Here is a 27,653-nt window from a genome sequence, read left to right as displayed (position 1 = left end):
TGTGTTTGTGTGTGTGTGTGTGTGTGTGTGTGTGTATAAATAGAGTCACAAGTGTCACTTTCAGTTTATTCACATTCCTTGTGAAATCAAGTTGCTGTACTCAGCTAGGTAAGTGAAATGCCTTCATTTCTATGATGTGAGAGTAAATTAAATAGTTCTTCTTGTAAAAAAAAAACTTTTGGAATTTGTTTCCTAGATGATGGGGAGTAAACAAGATAATTATGAAAATTTCACTTATGATGGTCAGAACAGGTCAGTATAAATTTAATGGGATCAAACAATCATCAGCTTGTGTGATTGTCAAATGTGAAACTTAATGCCTTTTACTTCACAGTAAGCCAATGGAAGGGGTTTTCCACAGCCATTTAGAGGAGAAAGTTCGTCCTTATATCGATCTGATTGACTCTTTTAGGCTGATTGGTATTGACAAAGATTTGGCTTTGCCAACTATAGCTGTAATTGGAGATCAGAGTTCTGGAAAAAGCTCTGTGTTGGAAGCACTATCTGGGGTGGCACTGCCCAGAGGGAGTGGTGAGTGATTTCTTATTTCTCTTACAGAGTAATAAATATAACACATTGCATATATTACCACTTTTATGTTGGAATTTGACTATTTATTTCCAACAATTCAATTCAAATTCAAAAATTTCACTTCTTTTTACACACACACACACACACTGTAAGTGATGTTTCTCTGTTTGATATTAATAGATGCAGGAAAAAGCTGATGTATAATGTGCTTTTTCAACTTAAGGTATTGTGACAAGATGTCCACTGGAGCTAAGGCTGAGGAAGATAAAATGTGGTGTTCAATGGCAAGCTGTAATATCTTACAAAGGACAGTTCACAGAAAAGTTTAATGACCCATCACTGGTTGAGGGTTATGTTAAGAAAGGTTAGTAACATTTGTGAAAAAACAGAACAAATATACAAATATATAAAATTCCTTTCTTATGGTTCTGAAATGGTAACCTTGCTGTCAGGTTCTTGCTTTCAGATTCTGCTTTAGAATTTCAGGTTTCTGTCATTAGATTAAAAAAAATTAAATCATCCAAAAAGTTTTTACTCTAAATTTACTATGTATATAATTCTGTATAATTTTCTATTTAACTATTTAACAGTCTTGTCTTGTAACACTTATATGTTAAAACAAGATATGTTAATTTTTTTTTATAATGCTTACTCCATCTCTGTAACAGCCCAGAATGTGCTGGCTGGAGAAGGAGTTGGAATTTGTGATGAACTCATCACTCTGGAGATCATGGCTCCTGATGTATGTGACCTCACACTGATCGATCTCCCTGGGATTGCCAGAATTCCTGTAAAAGGTCAACCTGAAGACATTGGACAACAAGTCAGTGTAAACTGTAACTTGATCTTTTTGCTTATCAGGTTAAGGCCTTTAGTTGAATTGTAACATTGCTTGTCTTATTTTTGTCTAGATTAAGAATCTCATTAGGAAATACATAGTGAAGGATCAAACTATAAATTTGGTCGTAGTACCATGTAATGTTGACATAGCAACAACAGAAGCTCTGAAAATGGCAGAGGAAGTGGATCCTGAAGGAAAAAGGACTCTGGGTAAAGTATCAACAAAGTTCATTAAAAGAAACAGTAACATATTATTATTATTATTAGGGCCCAAGCACTAGCAGTGTGAAGAGACCTCTTGTTCTTCTAAGGATTATAAGGGCCCAAGCACAAGCAGTGTGAAGGGCCCTCTTGTTTTTCTAAGGATTTTTTTTAATTTTTTTAATTTTTTTTTTATTATTATACAATTTATATATACAGAGTCGGCCAAAAAATTTATATACACTTCAAGAAAAGAAAAATAGTATGATCTATATTATATTAGTATAATATTATTAAAATTAACATATTATTATCATAATATCATCATTTATATCAATATATAACATATAGCAATAAAATTAGTAATTAAATTATTCTACAAATTTTTCTTTTCCTGAAATGTGTATACATTTTTCTGGGTGACTCTCTCTCTCTCTATCTATCTATCTATCTATCTATCTATCTATCTATCTATCTATCTATCTATCTATCTATCTATCTATATATATATATATATATATATATATATATATATATACACTATATTGCCAAAAGTATTCACTCACCCATCCAAATAATCAGAATCAGGTGTTCCAACCACTTCCATGGCCACAGGTGTATAAAATCAAGCACCTAGGCATGCAGACTGTTTTTACAAACATTTGTGAAAGAATGGGTCGCTCTCAGGAGCTCAGTGAATTCCAGCGTGGAACTGTGATAGGATGCCACCTGTGCAACAAATCCAGTCGTGAAATTTCCTCGCTCCTAAATATTCCACAGTCAACTGTCAGCTGTATTATAAGAACGTGGAAGTGTTTGGGAACGACAGCAACTCAGCCACGAAGTGGTAGGCCACGTAAACTGACGGAGCGGGGTCAGCGGATGCTGAGGCGCATAGTGCGAAGAGGTCGCCAACTTTCTGCAGAGTCAATCGCTACAGACCTCCAAACTTCATGTGGCCTTCAGATTAGCTCAAGAACAGTGCGCAGAGAGCTTCATGGAATGGGTTTCCATGGCCGAGCAGCTGCATCCAAGCCATACCTCACCAAGTGCAATGCAAAGCGTCGGATGCAGTGGTGTAAAGCACGCCGCCACTGGACTCTAGAGCAGTGGAGACGCGTTCTCTGGAGTGACGAATCACGCTTCTCCATCTGGCAATCTGATGGACGAGTCTGGGTTTGGCGGTTGCCAGGAGAACAGTACTTGTCTGACTGCATTGTGCCAAGTGTAAAGTTTCGTGGAGAGGGGATTATGGTGTGGGGTTGTTTTTCAGGAGCTGGGCTTGGCCCCTTAGTTCCAGTGAAAGGAACTCTGCTTCAGCATACCAAGACATTGTGGACAATTCCATGCTCCCAACTTTGTGGGAACAGTTTGGAGCTGGCCCCTTCCTCTTCCAACATGACTGTGCACCAGTGCACAAAGCAAGGTCCATAAAGACATGGATGAAAGAGTCTGGTGTGGATGAACTTGACTGGCCTGCACAGAGTCCTGACCTCAAGCCGATAGAACACCTTTGGGATGAATTAGAGCGGAGACTGAGAGCCAGGCCTTCTCGTCCAACATCAGTGTGTGACCTCACAAATGCGCTTCTAGAAGAATGGTCAAAAATTCCGATAAACACACTCCTAAACCTTGTGGACAGCCTTCCCAGAAGAGTTGAAGCTGTTATAGCTGCAAAGGGTGGTCCGACGTCATATTGAACCCTATGGATTAGGAATGGGATGTCACTTAAGTTCATATGCCAGTCAAGGCAGGTGAGCGAATACTTTTGGCAATATAGTGTATGTATATGTATGTATATAAACTGATATAGTAATATACAGTAACTCTTCTTCTTCTTCTTCTCCTTCTTCTTTCAGCTTTTCCCTTCAGGGGTCGCCACAGCGAATCATCTCTCTCCACCTATCCCTATCTTCTTAATCCTCAACACTTACACCCACTAGCTTCATATCCTCATTTATTACATCCATGGCCTTCCTCTTTTCCTCCTGCCTGGCAGCTCCATGTTCAACATTCACCTACCAGTATAGCCACTCTCCCTCCTCTGGACATGTCCAAACCATCTTACTCTAACTTTGTCCCCCAAACGTCCAACATGTCCCTCTGATGTACTCGTTCCTAATCCTGTCCAACCGTGTCACTCCCAAAGAGAACCTCAACATCTTTAGCTCTGCTACATCCAGCTCTGACTCCTGTCTCTGTCTCAGTGATACTGTCTCTAAACCATACAGGATGGCTGGTCTCACCACTGTCCTGTACACCTTCCCCTTGATTCTTGCTGAAATTTTTCTATCACACAGAACTCCCGACACCTTTCTCCACCCATTCCAACCTGCCTGCACTCGCTTCTTTACCTCTTTCCCACACTCTCCATTACTCTGGACTGTTGACCCCAAGTACTTAAACACCTGTACCTTCTTCACCTCTTCACCCTGTAATCTTACTGTTCCACTTCCCTCCCTGTCATTCACACACATGTACTCAGTCTTACTCTGACTGACTTTCATTCTTCTTCTCTGCAGTGCAAACCTCCACCTCTTCAGGTTTTCTTCCACCTGCTCTCTGCTCTCACTACAGATCACAATGTCATCTGCAAACATCATTGTCCAAGGAGACTCCTGCCTGACCTCCTCTGACACCTGGTCCATCACCATAGCAAACAGGAAGGGGCTCAGAGCCGATCCCTGATGCAGTCCCACCTCCACTTTGAACTCCTCTGTCTGACCTACAGCACACCTCACCACTGTCCTGCTCCTCTCATACATGTCCTGCACCACTCTGACATACTTCTCTGCTACTCCTGACTTCCTCATACAGCTCTACCACAGCTCTTCTCTTGGCACCCTGTCATACGCTTTCTCCAAGTCTACAAAAACACAGTGCAACTCTCTCTGACCATCCCTATACTTCTCCATCAACATTCTCAGAGCAAAAATTGTATCTGTTGTGCTCTTTCTGGGCATGAAGCCATACTGCTGCTCACAAATTTCCACTACCTTCCTTTACCTAGCTTCCACTACTCTTTCCCATAGCTTCATTGTATGGCTCATCAACTTTATCCCCCTATAGTTGCTGCAACTCTGCACGTCACCCTTATTCTTAAAGATAGGCACTAATACACTTCATTCCTCAGGCATCTTCTCACTCTCTAAAACCCTGTTAAACAGACTAGTTAAAAATTCCACTTCTGCCTCTCCTAGACACTTCCAGACCTCCACCGGGATGTCGTCAGGACCAACTGCCTTTCCACTTTTCATCCTCTTCAAAACCTTCCTGACTTCATCCTTTCTAATCTTATCTACTTTCTGTTCCACAGAGTTCACCCCTTCTACTCTTTTTTCCCTCTCATATTCCTCATTCATCAGCTCTTCAAAGTACTCCTTCCATCTCCTCCGTACACTCTCCTCACTTGTGAGCACTTTTCCATCTCTATCCTTAATAACTCTAACTTGCCGCACATCCTTCCCATCTCGATCCCTCTGCCTAGCTAACCTGTACAACTCATCATACACCTTCTGCTTGGCCTTAGACACCTCCCTCTTCACTCTGTGCTGTAACTCCTTGTATTCCTGTCTATTCTCTTCAGTCCTGTCCATATCCCACTTCTTCTTGACTAACCTCTTTCTTTGAATACTATCCTGAACTTCCTCATTCCCCCAACAAGTCGCCTTATCTTCTTTCCTCCTTCCAGATGACACACCCAGCACCTTTCTTCCTGCCTCCCTGATCACTTCTGCTGTAGTTTCCCAGTCATCTGGCAGCACTACCTGACCACCCAGAGCCTGCCTCAACTTCTGTCTAAATTCCTCACAACATTCCTCCTTTTACAGCTTCCACCACTTGGTTTTCTTCTCCATCTCTATCTTTCACCTCTACAGACCATCAAATTCATCCTACACACCACACATCATATGCTGTCTGGCTACACTCTCTCCCACTACCACTTTACAGTCACGAATCTCTTTCAGATTGCCTCTTCTACATAGGATGTAGTCTACTTGTGTGCTCCTACCTCCACTCTTGTAAGTCACTCTATGCTCCTCCCTCTTCTGAAATATATGTGTTAACCACAGCCCTGTCCATCCTTGTAGCAAAGTCCACTACCATCTGTCTTTCAAGGTTCCTTTCCTTAACTCCAAACTTGCCCATCACCTCCTCATCACCTGTGTTCCCCTCACCAACATGTCCATTAAAATCTGCTCCTATCACCACTCTCTCACCTGTTGGAATACTCTCTATCACCTCATCTAATTCACTCCAGAATCTCTCTTTCCCCTCTAACTCACAACCTACCTGTGGGGCATAACCACTAACAACATTCAACATCACCCCTTCAATCTCCAACTTCAGACTCATCACCCTGTCTGACCCTCTCATCACCGCAAGAACATTCCTCACAAACTCCTCCTTCAAGACCACACCTACCCCATTTCTCTTACTATCCACACCATAATAAAACAGTTTGAATCCTGCTCCTATACTACGAGCCTTGCTACCCTTCCACCTGGTCTCCTGTACACACAATATATCCACCTTCCTTCTCTCCATCATATCAGCCAGCTCTCTACCTTTCCCTGTCATAGTACCAACATTCAGAGTTCCTATTCTCAGTCCTACACTCTTACCTTTCCTCTTCTCTCTCGGTCTATGCACTCTCCTCCCTCCTCTACTTCTTCGAACAACAGTAGCCCAATTTCCACCAGCACCCTGTAGGTCAATGGCGCCGATGGCGGTCGTTGTTAACCCGGGCCTCGACCGATCCGGTATGAAATTTAAAGTACTGATGATTCGCATGGTTAAATTTGGCAATGTTTTACGCCGGATGCCCTTCCTGACGCAACCCTCTCTATTTATCTGGGCTTGGGACCGGCACGGAAGTCACTGGACTGTGACCCCCATGGCTAGATTAACTCACAAAAGTGAGTACACCCCTCTAATTACAGCAAACATTTTAATATGTCTTCTCAAGGGACAATACTATGAAAAGGAAACTTGGATATATTTTAGAGTAGTCAATGTGCTGCTTGTATAGCAGTATAGATTTACTGTCCTCTGAAAACAACTCAACATACAGCCATTATTGTCAAAATAGCTGGCAACAAAAGTGAGTACACCCTAAGTGATAAAAGCTGTATATCGTTTAACCGTGCAAAGTCACATGCCCTATTTATCATGTTCATGTGTTTGTCAGCTTGAAAGGACCATACAAATTTGTGTATCTTATAGAGTATTTAAAATTTGGTGCTTTGAGTACAATTCACTCATACTGACCACTGGATGATCAACATGGCATCTCATGGTAAAGAACTCTCAGAGGATATGAGAATTAGAATTGTTACTGTCCACATGGATGGATTAGGCTGCAATAAGATCGGTAACACCGTGAAACTGAGTTACAGTACAGTGGCCAGGGTCATACAGAGGGTTTTCCAAGACAGGTTCCACTCTGAACAGACCTCGCAAGGGTCAATCAAAAAAGTTGAGTCCTTGTGCTATGTGTCAGGGGCAGAAGCTGCCTTTGAAAAACAGACGCATGAGTGCTGCCAGCATTGCTTTAGAGGTTGCAGAAGTGGGTGGATAGCTTGTCAGTGCTCAGGCCATACGTCGCACACTGCACCAAGTTGGGTTGCATGGCTGTCATCCCAGAAGGAAGCCTCTTCTGAAGCTGGTTCACAAGAAAGCCCACAAACAGTTTGCTGAAGACAACTTGTCCAAGAGCATGAATTACTGTAACCATGTCCCGTGGTCTGATGAGACTAAGATAAACTTGTTGGGGTCAGATGGTGTCCAGCATGTGTGGTGATGCCCTGGTGAGGAGTACCAAGAAAATTGTCTCTTGCCTACAGTTAAGCATGGTGATGGTAGCATCATGGTCTGGAGCTGCATGCATGCTGCTGGTACTGGGGGGTTCATTGAGGGAGACATGGATTCCAGCATTCTTAAGCAGAACCTGATGCCCTCCCTACAAAAACTGGGCCAAACGGCAATTTTCCAACATGATAATGACCCCAAACACACTGCCAAGATGACAAATGCTTTGCTGAGGAAGCTGAAGGTGATGAAGTGGCCAAGTCTGTCTCCAGACCTGAACCCTATTGAGCACCTGTGGGGCATCCTCACACAGAAGGGGGAGAAGTGCCATGTGTCTAACATCCAGCAGCACCGTGATATCATTATGGAGGAGTAGAAGAGGATCCCAGCAACAACATGTGCAGTTCTGGTGAATTCCATGGCCAGGAGGATTGAGGCTGTGCTAGCTAACAATGGTGCTCACACAAAATATTGACACTTTGGACACAGTTTTGAGATGTTCACTTAGGGTGTACTCATTTTCATTGCCAGTTATTTAGACAATAAAGTCTTCATGTTGAATTACTGTTAAAGGACAGTAAAATTGGAATGCTATACAAGCTGCACATTGACTACTCTAAAGTATATCCAATTTTCATTTCTATAGTATTGTCCCTTGAGAACATATAATAAAATGGTTCCTGAAATGTGAGGGGTGTAATCACTTTTGTAAGATACTGTAGATTAGAGGGAGAGTCATTGTCCCTTTGGACATAACTGGACATTGCTATGATATGTTTCATTACACCCAAACTGTCACTTTTGTCCTTATACAGTTTAGAGGGAGAGGCAGTTTTCTTTTTGCCATCAGTGTACATTGCTTTTATCAGTTTCGTTAGACCCAAATTATCACTTTTGCCCTTTTGTTATTTCCCCTTTAAATGCATGGTACCCACTGTACCCACTGTGTCTCGTGCGCCTGGGTGGTGATGGCGCTGTTGCTTGAGCCCGATCATCATTGCTTGCAACCATATTTAGGGCCCAAGCACTAGCAGTGTGAAGGGACTTCTTGTTGTTCTAAGAATAATTATTATTATTTTTTTTTTCAAACATCTGGGCACTTTTGGGGGTCTTAACATGCACAAAAACTCATGAAAATCAGCAGACAGGTTGGAATTAGGACGTCACTGTGGCTCAGCCATGGGCGTGGCACACACCCGTCGCAGCGCCCCCTGAAAAATCTTGCTGCATAGCTGATACACACTTGCACATATCCATGTAAAACTTGGTACACACTTAGATCTCACTGAGTTGAACAACTTTCTCATTGCATGTCATTAAGTCTAATTCACAGGAAGTCAGTTATTTTGAGTTGTTTGCAAAACACACCCAATGGAATTTGAAATACTCCTCCTAGGGAATTGATACAACTGCCACCAAACCCAGACTAAAATGATCGCAAGACATTGATAATGCATAATTGTGAAGGGATTTTTGATATCTCAAACAATTCAGCTGCGAGGAACCCTTAAACTTATGGCGAATAAAACGAAAGAGGAAGTGGCTAATAACGTCTGTGTACATTAAGTGATCTGCAAGAAACCTGAGAATTATGTTAAGCATTGAAAGCTGATCACGTGGATATGACAACTGTGAGTCTTGGTCATAGCGCCACCAAATGGCAGCAGGAAGTGTGTGACTATTTGAAATCTCTAATATTTTGTCCCTTACTTTCACCTGATTTGGGTCAAAATCAGTCAGAATAATGTCAAGACAGGGCTGATGTGAAACAGTGAAGGAATTTTTGATACTTTAAATTGTTACTATGGCGACGATATACATGGGAACATAATGGAAGAAAATGAATCTTGTCATATCTTACGAGTGGAAAGGCCTAATGTTCCAAAATATTTCACATGGAAAGTGCAAATGTTTATGAGAAAAGCCAGTGGGACTGGTCCCCAGGTGTGGCACAGGGCTGTCGCAGTGCCCCCTGGAACTTTGTCAGAAATATAGCTGCACAGCTCATAACGGCTCACAACAAATTTTTACATTTATCAGTCTATTGACTAGACATGGCTTTGACCTGACTCCTGCAGTACTAGACTATGTCCACTAGAGGCTCTTTCCCCTTTATTTTTATTTTTTTTTAAATATGGCTTCATTTTCACAATTTATATATACAGAGTCAACCAAAAATGCATATACACTTCAGGAAAAGAAAAATAGTGTGATGTAAATTATATTAGTATAATATTAATAATATTATCATATCATATCATCATATATATATATATATATATATATATACACATATATAATGTGTGTGTATATATATATATATATATATATATATATATATATATATATATATATATATATATATATATATATACACATATATAATGTGTATATATATATATATATAATCAATCTATAACGTATAGCAATAAATTTAGTAATAAAAAATTAATACAAATTTTTCTTTTCCTGAAATGTGTATACATGTGTATATCTGGGCGACTTTATATACATACAGTATCTCACAAATGTGAGTACACCCCTCACATTTTTGTAAATATTTTATTATATCGTTTCATGTGACAAGACTGAAGAAATGACACTCTGCTACAATGTAAAGTAGTGAGTGTACAGCCTGTATAACAGTGTAAATTTGCTCTCCCCTCAAAATAACTTAACACACAGCCATTGATGTCTAAACTGTTGGCAACAAAAGTGAGTACACCCCAAAGTGGAAATGTCCAAATTGGACCCAAGGTTTCAATATTTTGTGTGGCCACCATTATTTTCCAGCACTGCCTTAACCCTCTTGGGCATGGAGTTCACCAGAGCTTCACAGGTTGCCACTGGAGTCCTCTTCCACTCCTCCATGACATCACAGAGCTGGTGGATGTTAGAGACCTTGCACTCCCCCACCTTCCATTTGAGGATGCCCCACAGATGCTAAATAGGGTTTAGGTCTGGAGACATGCTTGGCTAGTCCATCACCTTTACCCTCAGCTTCTTTAGCAAGGCAGTGGTCATCTTGGAGGTGTGTTTGGGGTCGTTATCATGTTGGAATACTGCCCTGTGGCCCAGTCTCCGAAGGGAGGGGATCATGCTCTGCTTCAGTACATCACAGTACATGTTGGCATTCATGGTTCCCTCAATGAACTGTAGCTCCCCAGTGCTGGCAGCACTCATGCAGGCACAGACCATGACACTCCCACCACCATGCTTGACTGTAGGCAAGACACACTTGTCTTTGTACTCCTCATCTGGTTGCTACCACACACGCTTCACACCATCTGAACCAAATAAGTTTATCTTGGTCTCATTGGACCACAGGACATGTCCTTAGTCTGCTTGTCTTCAGCAAACTGTATGCGGGCTTTCTTGTGCATCATCTTTAGTAGAGGCTTCCTTCTGGGACGACAGCCATGCAGACCAATTTGATGCAGTGTGCGGCATATGGTCTGAGCACTGACAGGCTGTCCGCCCACCCCTTCAACCTCTGCAGCAATGCTGGCATCTATTTCCCAAAGACAACCTCCGGATATGATGCTGAGCATGTGCACTCAACTTCTTTGGTGGACCATGGCGAGGCCTGTTCTGAGTGGAACCTGTCCTGTAAAACCGCTGTATGGTCTTGCCCACCGTGCTGCAGCTCAGTTTCAGGGTCTTGGCAATCTTCTTATAGCCTAGGCCATCATTATGTAGAGCAACAATTTTTTTTTCAGATCCTCAGAGAGTTCTTTGCCATGAGGTGCCATGTTGAACTTCCAGTGACCAGTATGAGAGAGTGTGAGAGCAATAACACCAAATTTAACACACCTGCTCCCCATTCACACCTGAGACATTATAACACTAACAAGTCACATGACACCAGGGAGGGTAAATGGCTAATTGGGCCCAATTGGACATTTCCACTTTGGGGTGTACTCACTTTTGTTGCCAACGGTTTAGACATCAATGTGTGTTAAGTGTGTTAAGTTATTTTGAGGGGAGAGCAAATTTACACTGTTATACAGGCTGTACACTCACTACTTTACATTGTAGCAGAGTGTCATGTCTTCAGTGTTGTCACATGAACAGATATAATAAAATATTTACAAAAATGTGATGGGTGTACTCACTTTTGTGAGATGCTGTGTATATATAAACTGTTATAGTGATATAGTTTAGTCATTGTCCCTTTTGACATCACTGGACATTGCTATGATCTGTTTCATTACACCCAAACTGTCACTTTTGTCCTTATATAGTTTAGATGGAGAGGCAGTTGTCTTTTTGCCATCAGTGGACATTGCTGTGATAACTTTCATTACACCCAAATTGTCACTCTTGTCCTTTTGGTATTTCCCTTTTAAATGCATGTACCCACTGTGCCCACTTTGTCTTGTACAATGGCGTTGTTGCTTGGGCCCAATCATCGTTGTTTGCAACTATATTTATTATTATTATTATTATTATTATTATTATTATTTTTATTATTATTATTATACTTTTTTTGTATTCTTACAGCTATTCTTACAAAGCCAGACCTCATAGACAAGGGAACAGAAAAAAACATTTTGGATATAGTCCGAAATCAGGTCATTCCCTTAAGTAAAGGCTATATCATTGTTAAGTGCCGTGGCCAAAAGCAAATTAATGAAAAGATCTCTCTGACTGAGGCCACTCGATTAGAGAGGGAATTCTTCAGATGTCATGAATATTTCAGGTATGAAATACATTTGTTATTTCTGATCTATGTGATAACCCACTAGTAATAACTGGTAATTTAATGCAATTGTCTTATTGCCAGCTGCCTTTGGAATGAGGAGAAAGCAACTGTTCAGTGCCTTGCCACCAAACTGACTCACGACCTGGTTGATCACATTAAAGTATGTTTCCACTCTATTTACTCTTTATACTATTATTTATTATTTTTGTAAAAGAAAAAAAAGGATGATACATGTATGACTATAGTGGGTGAGGAATAAGGAGACAGAAGGCAGTCTTGGGACAACTCAAATGGATTCTTTATTTACCTTTTTCTTTACTTTCACTTTTCATACACATGGCTCTTTGCTGCTCAGCTCTCCCTTTCTCTGTCTCTCTCTGTTCTCTATCACTGGGTCTGAATTATGCACACAGAAACACATAGCTGAGAATCATCACTGCTGGTTTGGAGAACCTTCTATCCGTCCACAACTGGTGTTGGACAACGTCCATGCTGCCACATACCACCACACGACTGCCCTTTTAGGCAGAAGAGGTGATCTGCCATCACCATCTGTGCCCACAGTCTGTAGACCACCTCAAATTTGAATGTTAGCATCCTTTACATAGTGTAGCCACTGGAGAAGGCCTTGACTGGAACAGGGGGTAAAACAGCACTCCAGCAGGTAGTATTGGAGGGTGAGGAGAACCCACTTGATCATAAGACACTCTTTCTTGATCATATGGGGCCCTCCTCCCCCTCCACCACCTGGGACAAAATGGCCCCCAGCCCTTTATCCTGCAGAACCCCCACACAAAACCATTTTTACCTGGCAGAAAGCTCAAGTGAACATCTCTATCTACTAGACCAGATCTGACATCCCCTCTTAGTGAGTTCAGTCAGCAGTGGCTTCTATAATAGCCAACAACCCCATGAACTGGATCACCCCCTTTTTGGTCTTGGGCAGGCCCACTGCAGTCTTTTAAATTTGGGAGCACATCTGCCCATGGTCCAAGCAGAAGGCCAGATACTTACAAATGCCTAATTGCACACCTGGGTTCCTCTCGACCACAGCTTTTATGTGCAGGTAACTGGTATGGGACACAACCTTGACTCAAGACTCATGACCCATGTAGAGGTTAAATGCCACAAAAATTCTCATTGCATCCTGGCAACCTATGCTCTCTTGATGGTGACAGGTGGTCTTCATAGGCGACCAAGGTCAATTGGGCTGCACTTTTTGGACTTACACCTGGTCCCAGTTCATCTCTTTCAGGAACCACCTTCACCAGGAACCATACTTCTCAATGGTTTTAGGAGATTAAGATTATATTTTTGATATGCACCACCTCCATCCATTTGACTGACCTCAGATTCAAATTCTGTTGGAAGAAGCAAACCGGGGAACCAAACTCACGTCAACAGGTAGACGTGATGGTGCTATTCAGGCTTGTGGACAAATTTATTTTCTCTTTTCTTTTACTTTGCTTTTCAGCAACAACATTCAGTTAGATACACATGAACACATGACACTGCATGACTCTGTGGTCTGAGCTTATAAAGAATTTAGTAGAAAATGTAGACTTGGAAGCAAGAAAACTTCAATGGACATATCAGTCAGTGGTTGTGTAACAAAATTTTTGTTCAATAATTGTAGGGTTTATGATCTAATTTTGCTGTTTTTATTGTCGTTTCCTTTGTTTGTTTGTTGTTATTTTATGTTCAGAAATCCTTACCACTGATCTCAGAAGAGATCAAGAAGAAGCTGTGGAGCTTAAGAAAAGAACTGAGTCAGTGTGAATCCGGCCCACCACTGGACCCACAGAAGAGGAAGCTCTTTTTTATTGATGTTTGTAATATTCTGTTTTATTTTAATCCAGAGCCCTTTACTAGCCTGCAAAAATCATATTCATGTTCACCTTTTCTTTCAGACCTTGACGAAATTTAATGATAAGATCAACTGCTTGGCATCTGGGGATATGGTCAATGATGATAACTTGTTTGTAATGCTTCGGTCTGAATTCAATAAGTGGAAAGACCATCTTGACAGCACAAAGGGATCATGTGAGTATACAGTCCATATGCAGAATCCATACCAAATCATTTTAGTAATTTTCAATAGTCAAAATATATTTTCTTTAGAAGCACACCAGTGTGGGTGCAGGTTTCATACCAATCAAGCAGGAGTGACACCTGATTCCACCTGTTTAATCAGTTGATCTTAACTTTCAATACCTTTACATTTATAGGATTTGGCAGACGCCCTTATCCAGAGCGAGGTAGAAAAGTGCTTTAAAGTCTCTATCAGTGAATACATCAAGACTGGTTCACTAGCTCACAGACTTACTGTAGCCTAAATACTGTTTTTAAGAATTATAGCTCTTTTTTATAAATGCATTAAACAAACAGGGAAAATAAGTTTTTCAGGAAGAGGAAGGTCATCACTCATAGTTTAAAGACGGCCAGTGACTCAGCTGATCTAGATGGAAAGTTCATTCCATCACCTCAGTGCCAGAACAGAAAAGAGTCTTGATGTATACCTACACTTTACCATAAGAGATAGGGAGACCAGTTGAACAGTGCTAGTAGATTGGAGGGAGCATGGTGCAGTGCGAGTGATAACAGCTCTGAGGTAAGAGGAAGCTCGTCCATTTTTGGCTTTGTAGGCAAGCATCAGTGATTTAAATCTGATGCATGCAGCTACCGGAAGCCAGTGGAGGGAGTGCAGCAGTGGGGTGGTGTGTAAAAACAGGTAGGTTGAAAACAAGTCACTCAGCTGCATTTTGGTGTCAGGAAACGCGGATTTAGGACCCAAGTGCGAGACATGACATGAGCTTGGTAAAGAGTCTTTAATATAGTGAGGATAAACAGAGACAGGAGTGCAGCCCAAAAACATTCACCCAATGTACTCCAGGACAAAATCAGCAACAATGTGAAGCAATACAACAAAATGTCATAAAACACAGTAAAGTCCAAGCCAACAATTACCAGGGGAGAGAAACAAAGGTGAGCAGTCAAAGGTTCTTGCAAAGGAAGACTCCAAATAGAGTAATCCAAAACACAGAGTGAGAAAGCAGTCCAAAATCCAGCTGAAAGGCAACAACAGAAAAAGACCGGTGGAGACAAAGGCCAAGACGACTCAATAGCAAAGCAAGAGAGAACATCTGGCGAGAAAGGCTGACAGCATGTTTATTAAAGAGTGGTGAACCCAGAAACGCTCCATCCATGATGACCGTCACACCAGAAATGAGCGCCGCAATGTTGCAAACCCAGCAGTGCGTGCCACAACGAAAGAACAATGCTTGGACAGGCTTAAGTCTGGAGACGTGGAAAGTATGATGAATGCACAAGACCCTGGGTAGCTTCACCCGTACAGTCACAGGGTTGAGCACCTTGGAAATGGGGAATGGACCAACGAAAGGAGGTGCTGAGGTTATTAGGCTAAGTTCACATTCGCTGATGGTATAGTTCTGCTCGGAGGGGCTGAGGCATCATGAGTAGAGAGTGCAGGGGTGAAGCTTGTTGTCCTTGGGGCTTCTCTGAGACAGGACGGCTCCCATGCCCAGGTTGAAAGCATCCACCTCCACAATAATCTGGTGAGTGGGATCCGGCAGGGTCAGGATGGGGGCAGAGGTGAACAGTTCCTTGAGTTTAGTAAAGACCTGCTCGGCTTCAGGGGTCCAGACGAATGTTCGCAAGGTGGATGTTAGCTGGTGTAGGGGTGCAGTGACAGTGCTGTAGCTTCAGATGAACTTCTGGTAGAAGTTAGCTTAACCCAGGAACTGTTGGAGCTGCTTACGGGTCTCTGGCCGTGGCAAGTCCCTCACCTTTTTCCGCTCAGGGTCCATCTGTATGCTACCGGCCGAGAGTATGAACCCCAGGAAGGTGGTTTTGGAGATATGGAACTAATACTTCTCGGCCTTCACATACAGACAGTTCTGGAGAAAGTGCTGGAGCACGGAACAGACATGATGGACATGTTCCTCCAGGGAGTGGGAAAACATGAGTATGTCATCCAGATACACAAAGACATTGACGAGTGCCTGGAATACCGCTGGCTCATTGGTGAGTCCAAACGGCATAACCAGGAATTCATAGTGTCCTGTGGGGGAGTTGAAAGCAGTCTTCCACTCATCTCCTTCTCTGATGTGGAGAAGGTAGTAGTTCTGTCCTCTTCATGACAATGAAGAACCCGGCTCCGGCTGGGGACGAGTATGGACAGAGGATAACCGGCAGTGAGAGACTCGCAGATGTATGTGTTCATGGCTTCCATTTCGGGTGCCATCAAGTGGTAAAGGCAGCCTCGTGTGGGTATGGTACCAGGCAGGAGGCCTCTCCACAGTATAGACAAAGTCCATTAGGTCGGAGTCTCTTCTTCTCAGCAGGGGGCAGGTAACAACGGTCAATCTCCATGGGCTGGGAGGATGGAGAATGTGTCGTATAGGGCTGTGGCATTCCACTCACTCTCGAATGCAGCTGTACAGAACTCTACTGTGAACTCTGTGACTGAGTGGCTGCCCCGGCTCATGTTGAACAACATCCGCACAGCATCTTGCTGGGGTACGGTGGTGTTGAAAACCTTGCACAGATCTCTGGGGCTCCCACTCAGCGGCTTCCCACAGCCTGGGCTTGCCAGGAAGCAGAGAATTGACATAGGCTACCTTGGAGCACTCAGAGGGATATGAAGAAAGCTGTAGCTCAAACACCACTGCACACTGCATTAGGAACAGCTGACAGAGTCCAGGTTCCCCACTGAAATGCTCTGGATGAGGCAGATGTGATTCTTAAGGTGGGGCTGGCGAAGGCGTAGGTGTCGCAGGCATTGAAGGTGCTTGGGCTGCAGGGTTTATGATGATGACGAGTGAGAGATGGATCAGCTCATCGGTAGCAGTGGATAGGTCCTAGAGCTGTCACTCGAGTGCTTGTGAGGTCTGCAACAGGTTAAGAAGGAGTTTCTGCATGTTTGACATGGCCGATGGGTCCATGACTGGCTAGATGATACTGTCAGGAAGAATGGATTTAGGACCCATGTGCGAGACGTGATAGGAGCTAGGTAAAGAGTCTTTAATATAGGGAGGATAAACAGAGACAGGAGTGCAGCAAAGGAGAAACACGAGCAGCCAAAGGTCCTTGCAAAGGAATAGTCCTGGGCTACAAATCTCAGTAGGGTAATCCAAAACGCAAAGTGAGAAAACAGAAAAAGACCGGCAGAGACAAAGGGTGGGATGACTCATCAGCAAGCAGGAAAGATCATCTGGCGAGGAAGGCACACAGACAGTGTGTTTATATAGCGCCAGAGTGCACAAAGGGTGGTGAACCCATAGGTGCTCCGTCCGTGATTGAGCCCCGTGCTGTCACGAACACTGAAGTGCGTGCCGCAATGTTGCGAACCATTCAGTGCACGCCAATGGGAAAAAATGCATGAGCCGACGTTTGGATCATTTGCAGAGGATTAATTGCATTCAGAGGTAGGCCTGCCAGCAGAGAGTTGCAGTAGTAAAATCCTGACCTGGGGATGAATAACCAGAATAGACTGGTGTGGCTTCTTTTTGGTTGTAATGAAAACCTGCACCCACACTGGCCCTTTCCGATAAGATTGGACACCCCAAATTCCAGCTAGTAATTAGTGCAGAGCAGATAAAATTAGCCTTGTAGCAACTCTAATTATAATGATGCCTATTTATGGGAACTGATGGGAAAGATGATTTGTGTTCAAATTATATACTCAATACAGTCTACGAAACGATCCAGAAAGCGGTGGCTGAATATAACGAGAAGCACAGAGGACGAGAGTTGCCTGGCTTTTGTGAATACAAGATGTTTGAGATGGAGGTACAGAAGCTTGTGATCAAGCTACAAGGACCATCCATTGACACACTCAAGGTCATCAGAGGTAGGCTTCCACCAGTTAACCTTCACAACATCCATTCCTCAACTTTCAATAAGTTTAGTAGACCAGTAACAATACATCAAAACAGCTCACTACCAAGAACAGTCATAGTTTCATATTAGAGTTATATCATTCATATGGTTAAACACAAAGACACAAAGCAGAGCTTCTGATACTATTATACCACAAGCCTCTCTTTTTTTCTCTGCTGATGTGAACAAGAAAAAATGATGGGATTTTAAACCCCACAAGAAACCAAAGCATTCATGTATGTAGTAAATCTGTGCTTGTATATAATGTATGAACTTGTGTGTTTCAGACACCATTCAGAAACAGTTTTCAGATGTGTCCAAAACCTGCTTTCCCAACTACCCTTACCTCCAGTCTGTTGCAATGGTAAATAATTTTTTTCCAAAAATATTTTATTGATTTTTACATTATATTTATGAAAAACACAATAAAACTCCCGTCCCCTGAGCCACCCCCCACCCCTACACACATACCCAACAACATCCTACTCTCGGCAACAACAAAAAAACTCTTGACAGAAATGATTCAGTTTTTATACAGACGTCATAAATTGTACAAAGGGTGTCCAGATCTCATAGAAGTCCTCAATTTTCCCTTTTGCAAGATAAGTAAGTTTTTCCAAATCCATGTTATGAGACATTTCCCTGATCCATTGACCTGAAGTAGGACCTTGAGTATCTTTCCATTTTGTGGCCATAACATGCTTGGCTTGCAACAAACAGAAATTAATAAGCCTTTTCTTCTTTCCATTCAACAAAAGATTTTCAGGAAACATATGCAGAATACACAATTTAGCATCTACAGGAGCATCACTTTCTATGATACTAGAAGTTAGGTACAAGATTTCCTTCCAAAATTTCTTAATTTTCTCACATTCCCACATACAGTGAAACAGTGTACCTATTTTACTATTACATTTAACACAATTATCAGGAATATTGGGGTTAAACTTATTGAGTTTTACTGGAGTTATATATGTTCTGAATAACCATTTATATTGTAACAACCTAAATCTAGTATTAATAGTTTGAGTTTGGGCTAGGAGGCAGGTCTCTTCCCAGGCCTCTACTAAAATATCAGTTTGAAGATCATGTTTCCATGCAGATAGATATGAAAGGGAGTTTTCCTTTGAACCTGTAAGAAGTATATTATAAAACTTTGATAAATGACCTTTAGTATGTAAATGGTTCAAGGTGAAGTTTTCAGTAGAGGATAATGGGGGTTCAGAAGATGACTTAATGTGTTTATTTATAAAACTCCTAATTTGAAGATATTTATAAAAGTGTTTTCTAGGGAGGTTATATTTGTCAGCTAGTTGTTCAAAAGACATTAGAATTCCCTCGCTATATAAATCTTTTATTTTATTTAATCCTTTATTTGACCAAAACCTGAATCCCATATCGGCTCTTCCTGGTTTAAATTCATTGTTACCCCAAATTGGTGAGAAACATGAAAGTTTAAGAGACTCATTTAAAAAGGTATGAGCTTGATACCAAACTAAAATGGTATTCCTAAGAAAGGGATTTTGGGTGTTGTTAGAAAGTGTTTGAATTTGTGCTGAATAAAGGTATAGCTGTAATGGCAGTTTTAATTAATTATTTTCAGTATTTATGCATGATGGGATATCTGTATTTGAAAAGTGATATATAGCTGTACATAGCTGAGCTGCCCAGTAGTAGAGTTTCATGTTGGGCAGTCTAAGCCCGCCAGGGTCGTAGGGAAGGTATAGAAGAGAAAGACGAAGTCTTGGCCGTTTATTGTTCCAAATGAATCTGGTAAAGTTTTTGTTCAGTGTAGAAAAAAAAGTATCTGGAAGTGGAAGCGGGATAGACTGGAAAAGATACAAAAACTTTGGCAGGATTGACATTTTAATGATGTTAACACGTCCAATCATTGAAATGGGTAATGAGTTCCATGTCTCTAATCTCTCAGATATTTTTTGTACCATAGGGTCATAATTGATGGATATGATCTTATCTATGTTGGGAGCTATTTTAATTCCCAGGTAAGTGAAACCCTCAGGGGTGTAGGGGAACTGCATGTTTCTTGGGGGGTATTTTCTCTCCTGATCATTCAATAATAACAGGGCACTTTTTCTGTTGTTTATTTTATATCCAGAAAATTCTCTGAAAATGTTGAGAAGCTGAGTAAGAGCTGGCACAGAATTTCCTATATTTGTTAAAAACAAGACAATATCATCTGCAAAAAGAGATAGACAATGTTCAATGTCCCCTATCCTGATACCTGAAATCTCAGAGGACTGACAAATAGCCATAGCTAGGGGTTCAATAGCGAAAAGAAATAATAAAGGGGACAATGGACATTCCTGCCGTGTAGATCTACAAAGACTGATAGATTTTGAAATTTGATTGTTAGTTGAAATTTTAGCTATTGGATCCATATATAATAACTGGATCCATTTGAGATATCTCTCTCCAAGACCAAATCTTTTAAGAGTTTCAAAAAGGTACCTCGATTCTATTCTATCAAAAGCCTTTTCAGCATCTAATAACAGGATTGCATGGTCCCTGGCATTTTGTTTTGAATACAATATGTTTAATAATCTACAAGTATTATGGTATGATTTTCTACCAAGCACAAATCCATTCTGATCATTTGCAATTAGTCTTGGAATGTGTAATTCAATCCTCCTTGCCAAAGCCTTACATAGTATTTTAGTGTCACATGACATTAGGGATATGGGGCGATAGGAGGCCATTTCCATTGGAGATTTACCTGGTTTTATCAAAAGGGTAATTATTGCTGATCTCAAGGACTGTGGAAGGATTCTTTCTTCATAGGACTCATTAAACATTTCAAGAATATGGGGCAATAATTTATCCGAAAATGTGTTATAAATTTCTACTGGTAAGCCATCTGGCCCAGGAGCTTTGCCACTATCCATATGATTAAGTGCTTCTTTAAGTTCTTCAATACTCAGGTTCCTGTCAAGATGAATTTTAATGTCCTCAGCTAATAATGGAAATTCAAGTTGATTTAAAAAAGTATTTTGTTTTTCTTCATTATCAGGATATCCAGATTTGTAAAGATCTTCATAGTAATTTGTAAAAGCATTATTTATGTCAACTGGGTCTACAAGGCTCTCTCCAGTATCCAGTATAACAGAGTTAATAGCTCTAATTTTATTAGTAGTTAGTTTGTTATATTTAGTTTTTAATAAAAGCAGTTTTTGTTGTTTTACAGTATTATTATTGTGGTATAACTCTCGTTCTAACTTCTTAATTTCTTTTTCAAGAGAATCTAATTGTCTATAATGTAATTTAGATTTATGCCTAGTATAACTTATGATCTCACCCCTTATATAAGCTTTAAATGCTTCCCATTTCACTGAAGAACTTATCTGATTTGTATTTATAGAAAAGTATTCACATATTTTCCCCTCTAGGAATTTCACAAATTCAGGATGTTGAAGCCATTTCGATTGAAATCGAAAAAGGGGTGGAGATAAAGGCATCTTAAATATTTGGATAGTTAGTGATATTGGAGCATGATTGGATATCAATATACTATCATACCAACATTCTATTATTTTGGATAATAAGCTGGTTGAGATTAAAAAGAAATCTATCCTGGAGTATGTTTTGTATGTGTTAAACAGGAGTACTCTCTTTTGTTGGGGTTCAAATGTCTCCAAATCTCAGTTAGATTTAGATCTATCGTATATTTGTTAATAGTCTTTCTTGTATGATGGTGAGTATTATCAGTACCAGTCGAGCGATCATTTATTGGATCTAATGCACAATTAAAATCGCCCCCTATTATGTAGTGTCCACTGAAGGCTGATAAAGTAAGAAAGAGATGTTGGTAGAAAGTGGGATCATCTCCATTAGGAGCATATACAGAAACTAAATTAACCTGGATGGAAACTATAGTGCCACTAAGTATAATAAACCTTCCAGATGGATCTATATATTCATTCTTTAACTGAAAGGGGACTGAATTATGAATTAATATTATCACTCCTCTAGCCTGTGAGGTGAAACTGGCTGAGAAAACCTGTCCTGGCCATCTAGTTTTAATTCTGTTGACATCATTTTTTACCAAGTGTGTTTCCTGTAAAACTATAGTTTTCCTAGGAAAACTATTTTGGACTTCATCTGTTTAATCCTGCCTAGTACTTGTTTCAGTTTTACCAATTTATTCGGACCCCTTACATTCCAACTAGAGATTTTACATCAGACCTATAAGACATAAAGCAGTAAAAAACATTTCTGTTAATGTTATTAGGTGTATTTTCACCCTTTGCTCTTCTAGATGCAATTCACAGTAGTTCACAAAAACATACAAATCACAGAAAGAAAAATGCCGAGAGTAGACCCCACCCCACACAACCATTGCACATTTCCCCAAATGAAATGTACATGTAAACCCGCCAGAACACCTGACTTTGGTTATGAAAAACGTTTCATCCACACTGTGAAAAAGAAAAGAAAAGAAAAAGGTAAACGTAAAGGTTTAAACTTCAGCTCTTGATTTCAGAAGGAGATTGTGGAGTGACTTGGATCCTTTGAATGTAGCTCTCTGCCTTGGAGCACCTTTCTCTGTCCTCCTGATCTTGAACTTTATTGCTCAGGGACTTTACCATTCGCTCTAGTTGTTTAACTTTTTCCTGAAGTGCTACGGCATCCTCTTCTGTTTTCGAGATTCTCTCCTCGGCCTCCACAATTCTCTTGGAGTGTGACAGTAAGTCTCCCTTGATGCTAGTAATTGCTTCTAACATGTCAGTTGAATTTTTAACAAAATACTCTTTAAATGACTGAATCGCCATAAATATTTTGCTGTTTTGCTGTTTCGCATTCATGGCGAGCTCATGTTGTTCATCTGTAGCTTTAACAGTTTTAGCAATGGCGATGGTGTTAGCCCCATTATTAGCCGAATTAGAATGTGTCGTTACTTTCAGTAATTGCTGTCCAGGTTTCGGGGTTTTGGGTGGCATAGCCTCTCGTCAAACTTTCCCAGCGTCTTAAAGCAAAAATATAACGATTACAGTCGAATTTAAAAGGATTCTTTCCGAAATTTAAATGCGAGCCTAATACGCACAACCTCCTACCAGCACGCCATAACCGGAAGTCCCCAATGGTAAATAATTTTAAGTTATTTTTTAAGTTTTAAAGCATTTGTGTCCTAAAAGTAGGAAATGTTTTGGAAATAGTTAAATCCAGTCATTGTATAATTAATCAATTATAATCAATTCAACATCCCAGAACAAGATAGACAACATTCAGTCAAAGCAGGAAGCCAAGGTGGAGGAGAGGATCCGGGAGCAGTTTGAGATGGAGCAACTGGTCTACACTCAAGATGACATCTACTTCAAAACCTTGAATGATATTCACGCTCCTGATGGACAGAAGGCTTTAGAAGACAAATTTGCTTGGTTTGACAGCAGAAACAAATACCCTGAAATGCTGCTGGCTTATTACGAGGTAGATTTTAGTAATCAATTGGTTAATTAAGTACATTTTAGTTTGGCTTCATTCAAAATAATAATAATAATAATAATAATAATAATAATAATAATAATAATAATAATAATAATAATAATAATTATTATTATTATTATTATTATTATTATTATTTAAACTGTAGAGAATGTGTTATATGCAAATCAAATATGTTGTCTAATACATTCCAGTATTTTCAATTATTTTAAGAAAACTTTTTACAAATACTTATTGTATTAATAAAAGGTTTGAATAATTATTTAATTTAATGCTGTACATAATTTGGGGGTGAAATTGATCTACTGTACTGGAGCTACTAAATGTAAAATATACAGAAAAATACACATGCATTAAACATTTACATTAAAACCTGGAAATTGTTTAAATTACAGATTTATCCCTTTCTTGACAGATCGTGGCGCAGCGCTTGGCTGATCAGGTGCCCATGCTGATCAGATACTTCATGCTGAAGGAATCTGCTCAGCTGCTGTGCAGTGAGATGTTGGGTTTAATGGACGGTGCCAACGTGGCCGAGGCTTTGCGTGAAGACTCGGATATCAGCAGACGCCGCATTGACATGCAGACCAGTGTGGACCGTCTTACTCTTGCTCAAGAGAAACTCAGCAACTTTCTCTGAAGCTACAAGGTCACTGCAGATCAGGGTTTTACATCTTTTTAGAAGTTTACCGCCTGATTCAACCTATCAGCTAATTACCAATGCCTAAATGTGATGTGATAAAGTACTAAAAAACTCTATAGGTTTCCCTTATGAAAAGTAAGTGCACTTTTGTATACTTTTCTAAAGTGTACTTATTGTGCAAATAATATACTTTTAAAAGAACACACATAACTGTGAATTAAATGTAATGTTTTCACCTCTTAAGTGCATTTTATTTGTAATTCAATTCAAATGAATCACAGTTCAAATCTATATTAAATGCAATTAGTTGAACTTTTGAGTGTTTTTTTTAAACCACTTAATTGGGACATTAGTACATATTTATTTCATAATTGCTTCTTATGTCTTTAAAATATATTTAAAGTGCACTGTTTAATGTACTGACAAGCAATTAACAATAACTAAAATATACTTTAATGTTAGGTAACAATACACTTGGGTGTGAATTGAATGTAATATGTTAGACCACCTAAATGCATAATATTTGTAGCTGATTTCAAAAACATCACAGGTTAAATTTATATTAAATGCAATTAGTTCAACTTAAGTTTGAGTGATTTTTTAGACCCACTACATCTTTATTTTAACTTCTATTGTATGTGAAATATGGTTATTTCAATTCAATGCACTGCAAACAAAAACCACAATGCTTACACTGACAATAAAACAAATTTTGGTAGTTAAAAGTATGAATCCAACAATTTTATTGCAAAAGTAACATTAAGTACTATGAACTTTTATATCTCAAAAAATAAATAAATAATAATAAATAAATAACGTAGTAAAACAAAGAAACAAACAGATAAACAAAAGCTTAGAATTAAATATTGTAAAATTAGTAGTATAAAAGTATATCAAACTTACACAAATCTGTTAGAAATAAAAAACTGAAAAAAAGTAAACTTGCAGCATGAATTGTACATTTTAACATCAGACAGAACTACTAACATTACAAATAACATAAAGAACTGCATGAACTTTAAATGAACTACCCCTTTGGTAGGTCTCTTCAGTCTGTTATACAAAGGTCAATTAATTTTCATCATCACCTTTAACCACACCACTTTCCTGATGTTTTTTAGCATAGCTCTCATTGTTACACTTCTGCCTAAGCAGAGCCCTGACTTGGGATGGAGTTGTCCCTTGAAAACGAGCAATCACAGCATCTGTGAACACAAAAAATATATTTTATTTTATGATAATCACTGTTATCTGATTTAATAAGCTCCACTGGTTCATCTAAGGCATACATTTGTAAATTAAAGAGATATGGAAGCAATATATGCAATATTTCTTCCTTTTGTTTTATTCATAGCACTTAAATTGTCTAAAATAAACCTGTAATGTTCTGTGTTTAGTTCAACAGCAGTAGACGAGTTACCATCCACACAATTTTTATGCAGATTGTTGATATAGCTTCACAAAATGCTGGATAAAAACAGGAACAAAATCAAATTTAAAAAGTGCATACTAGTTCTGCACATAAAATGTGTTGGAAAGGCATTTCCCTGAAAGCTAAAAATAAATGTGAAATTAAGGACTGAATAGAGATAATGATTGTTCTTATCAGTGCATATATACAACCATATAAAAATCTCTGGACTTTATTTTGATATATTGTTTGTGCAGATATTCATACAACAAAATATTCTGGGGTCCAAGAAAGTTAGGTGAAAATCACCAAATTCTGGTGGGGGTTAAGTGTTTTTTTTTTTTTTCTTAAAAAAAAAAAAAAACACTGGCAGTGAAGGAGTTAACATGTTGTATTTGAATAAAATGAATTAATTTATGTGCAAGGACATGAAGCACAATTTTTTAGGTCACCATTTTAAGTGAAGCTGTAACCTGTTTAAATCAAGAAAACAACAAACATACCAACATACGACATTAACTTTGATGGAGTCCAGTGGTGTTTAGTTGGTTTTCTTGCCCGTAAGACTTGATGTGGCCAGAACCTCACGTCCAAAAATAATGACTGCCAGCTCCTGGGTAAACACTGACATTTTTGTCCTGGACAACCGATCAAATGTCCTTTTAGGAATTGTTATTTCTCCACCCAGGGAGATCTATTTAGATAACAAAAAATTGTGTCAGAAGTGCATGTGTGCGTCAATGACATGAACAGAGGCTTAATTATATAATTAAGTAATTATGCCTTTTCAGGATACTAAAATTAAAATACTTTGCCAAGATTTTTTTTCAAGTGAATTTACATCTTTTTTGGTGTAGTGTTTAAACAATGTTTTGCTTGTTCAATGACTTATAAACAATTAATGAACATGCAACTGTGGAACAGTTAAAACTTAGGATACTTAATGGACCCTTGTACTAACTCTATTCTAATACTCGACTCTAATAGTTTGCTTATATTTAAGCATACTGAATGTGTGAACTTTTAATGTTAACATTCGAAGAATATCTGTGCATGTGTATCCATACCATTTCTGCTTGTGGTGATATCACTTCTGTATAATGCACTTCACTTGATGAGGCTGGAGCCACCTTCATGGCCTTCACTATATCCTTCAGTGTTTTCACTACATTTGGCAAATCTAGTAATTCAAAGATGGTGAACATTACATTGGTTTTGATCTCATCTGCTTCATCAACTATAAAACAAACTACACTTCATCTTACATACCTTTCAATGCACTGGCAATGTCTTCATCAAGCCTTGGTTTCTGTTTTGGGCACTGTGATGACCTGTCACCCTCGCTTTCTGACTCAAGCTGTAAAATAATTCAATTCAATTCAATTCAATTTATTTTGTATAGCACCTTTTACAATAAACATTGTCTCAAAGCAGCTTTACAAAAGAAGAAAACTGAGAAAGGGGAGGGGAGAACGAAAAATATTAATAAAAAATAAAAAATAACTAATTAACTAGAAATAAGAATAAATTATTAAATTCTATAATTAGACTATTTTATCCCTAATGAGCAAGCCTGTGGCAACGGTGGCAAGGAAAAATTCCCTGGGATGGAAAGGAAGAAACCTTGAGAGGAACCAGGCTCAGAAGGGAACCCATCCTTATTTGGGTGACACTAAACAGAAAATAATGTAACTGTAGCTGATTAATGTCCTTTCTACAACAGCAATCAATGACCCATGAGGAACTATTAGGTCATTGTAGTTTCTAAGGTCATTATAAACACTAGTTCTTTGCTGTCACGGGCTGACAGATGTAATGGCATATCTGTGATGGTGTGAAAGTCCCCAAGTGGCTCTGTCCATGGCTGTCTCCTGGTCCACACAGAATAACAAGTTTCAGCATTTGCTTTAATATAAAAGTATTACTTTTATATTATTTAGTTATTGCAATACTTACATTTCTTAGTGGTTCCTGCATGGGAGAGGATTCTGCATCAATGGCTGTTCTGTCAGAGTCTGAGTCAGAGTCATAAAGTGGTGGGGCTGTGTTAGGATCAGGTCATTTTTGTTTTCTCAGGTCCTCCTTCAGAGCATCAACTATGTGTGTAGCTGCCTGTTTTGTCAGAGTCTTAGCACAAAAAGCAGTTTAAAGGT

At 39.6% G+C, this 27,653-nt stretch overlaps 1 protein-coding gene across 1 annotated transcript; it reads left to right on the top strand.

The window, feature by feature from the left end:
- The first annotated feature begins 41 nt into the window (after positions 1-41).
- On the top strand, positions 42-24,714 carry LOC131347031 (interferon-induced GTP-binding protein Mx2-like). Its single transcript, XM_058380869.1, has 14 exons — positions 42-108; positions 197-252; positions 335-531; positions 755-895; positions 1,200-1,354; positions 1,443-1,581; positions 11,887-12,085; positions 12,170-12,248; positions 13,794-13,916; positions 13,999-14,131; positions 17,802-17,960; positions 18,277-18,353; positions 23,213-23,431; positions 23,862-24,714. Exons 2-14 carry the CDS (start codon positions 197-199, stop codon positions 24,084-24,086), a joined length of 1,902 nt encoding a protein of 633 aa, XP_058236852.1. The 5' UTR covers positions 42-108; the 3' UTR covers positions 24,087-24,714.
- The last annotated feature ends 2,939 nt before the right edge of the window (positions 24,715-27,653 follow it).

This window comes from Hemibagrus wyckioides, linkage group LG26, assembly GCF_019097595.1.
Source record: "Hemibagrus wyckioides isolate EC202008001 linkage group LG26, SWU_Hwy_1.0, whole genome shotgun sequence".
Taxonomy (NCBI): Eukaryota; Metazoa; Chordata; class Actinopteri; order Siluriformes; family Bagridae; genus Hemibagrus; species Hemibagrus wyckioides.
The sequence above is the reverse complement of the archived record's forward strand: the minus strand, read 5'-3'. Positions and strand labels throughout refer to the sequence as shown.

Bases quoted from the DNA above. Each gene is read 5' to 3' on its own strand.
- LOC131347031 (XM_058380869.1), top strand. From the start codon at position 197: ATGATGGGGAGTAAACAAGATAATTATGAAAATTTCACTTATGATGGT. The intron at 532-754 runs GTGAGTGATTTC...TTTCAACTTAAG, and splicing joins GGCACTGCCCAGAGGGAGTG to GTATTGTGACAAGATGTCCA. The intron at 14,132-17,801 runs GTGAGTATACAG...TACTCAATACAG, and splicing joins TGACAGCACAAAGGGATCAT to TCTACGAAACGATCCAGAAA.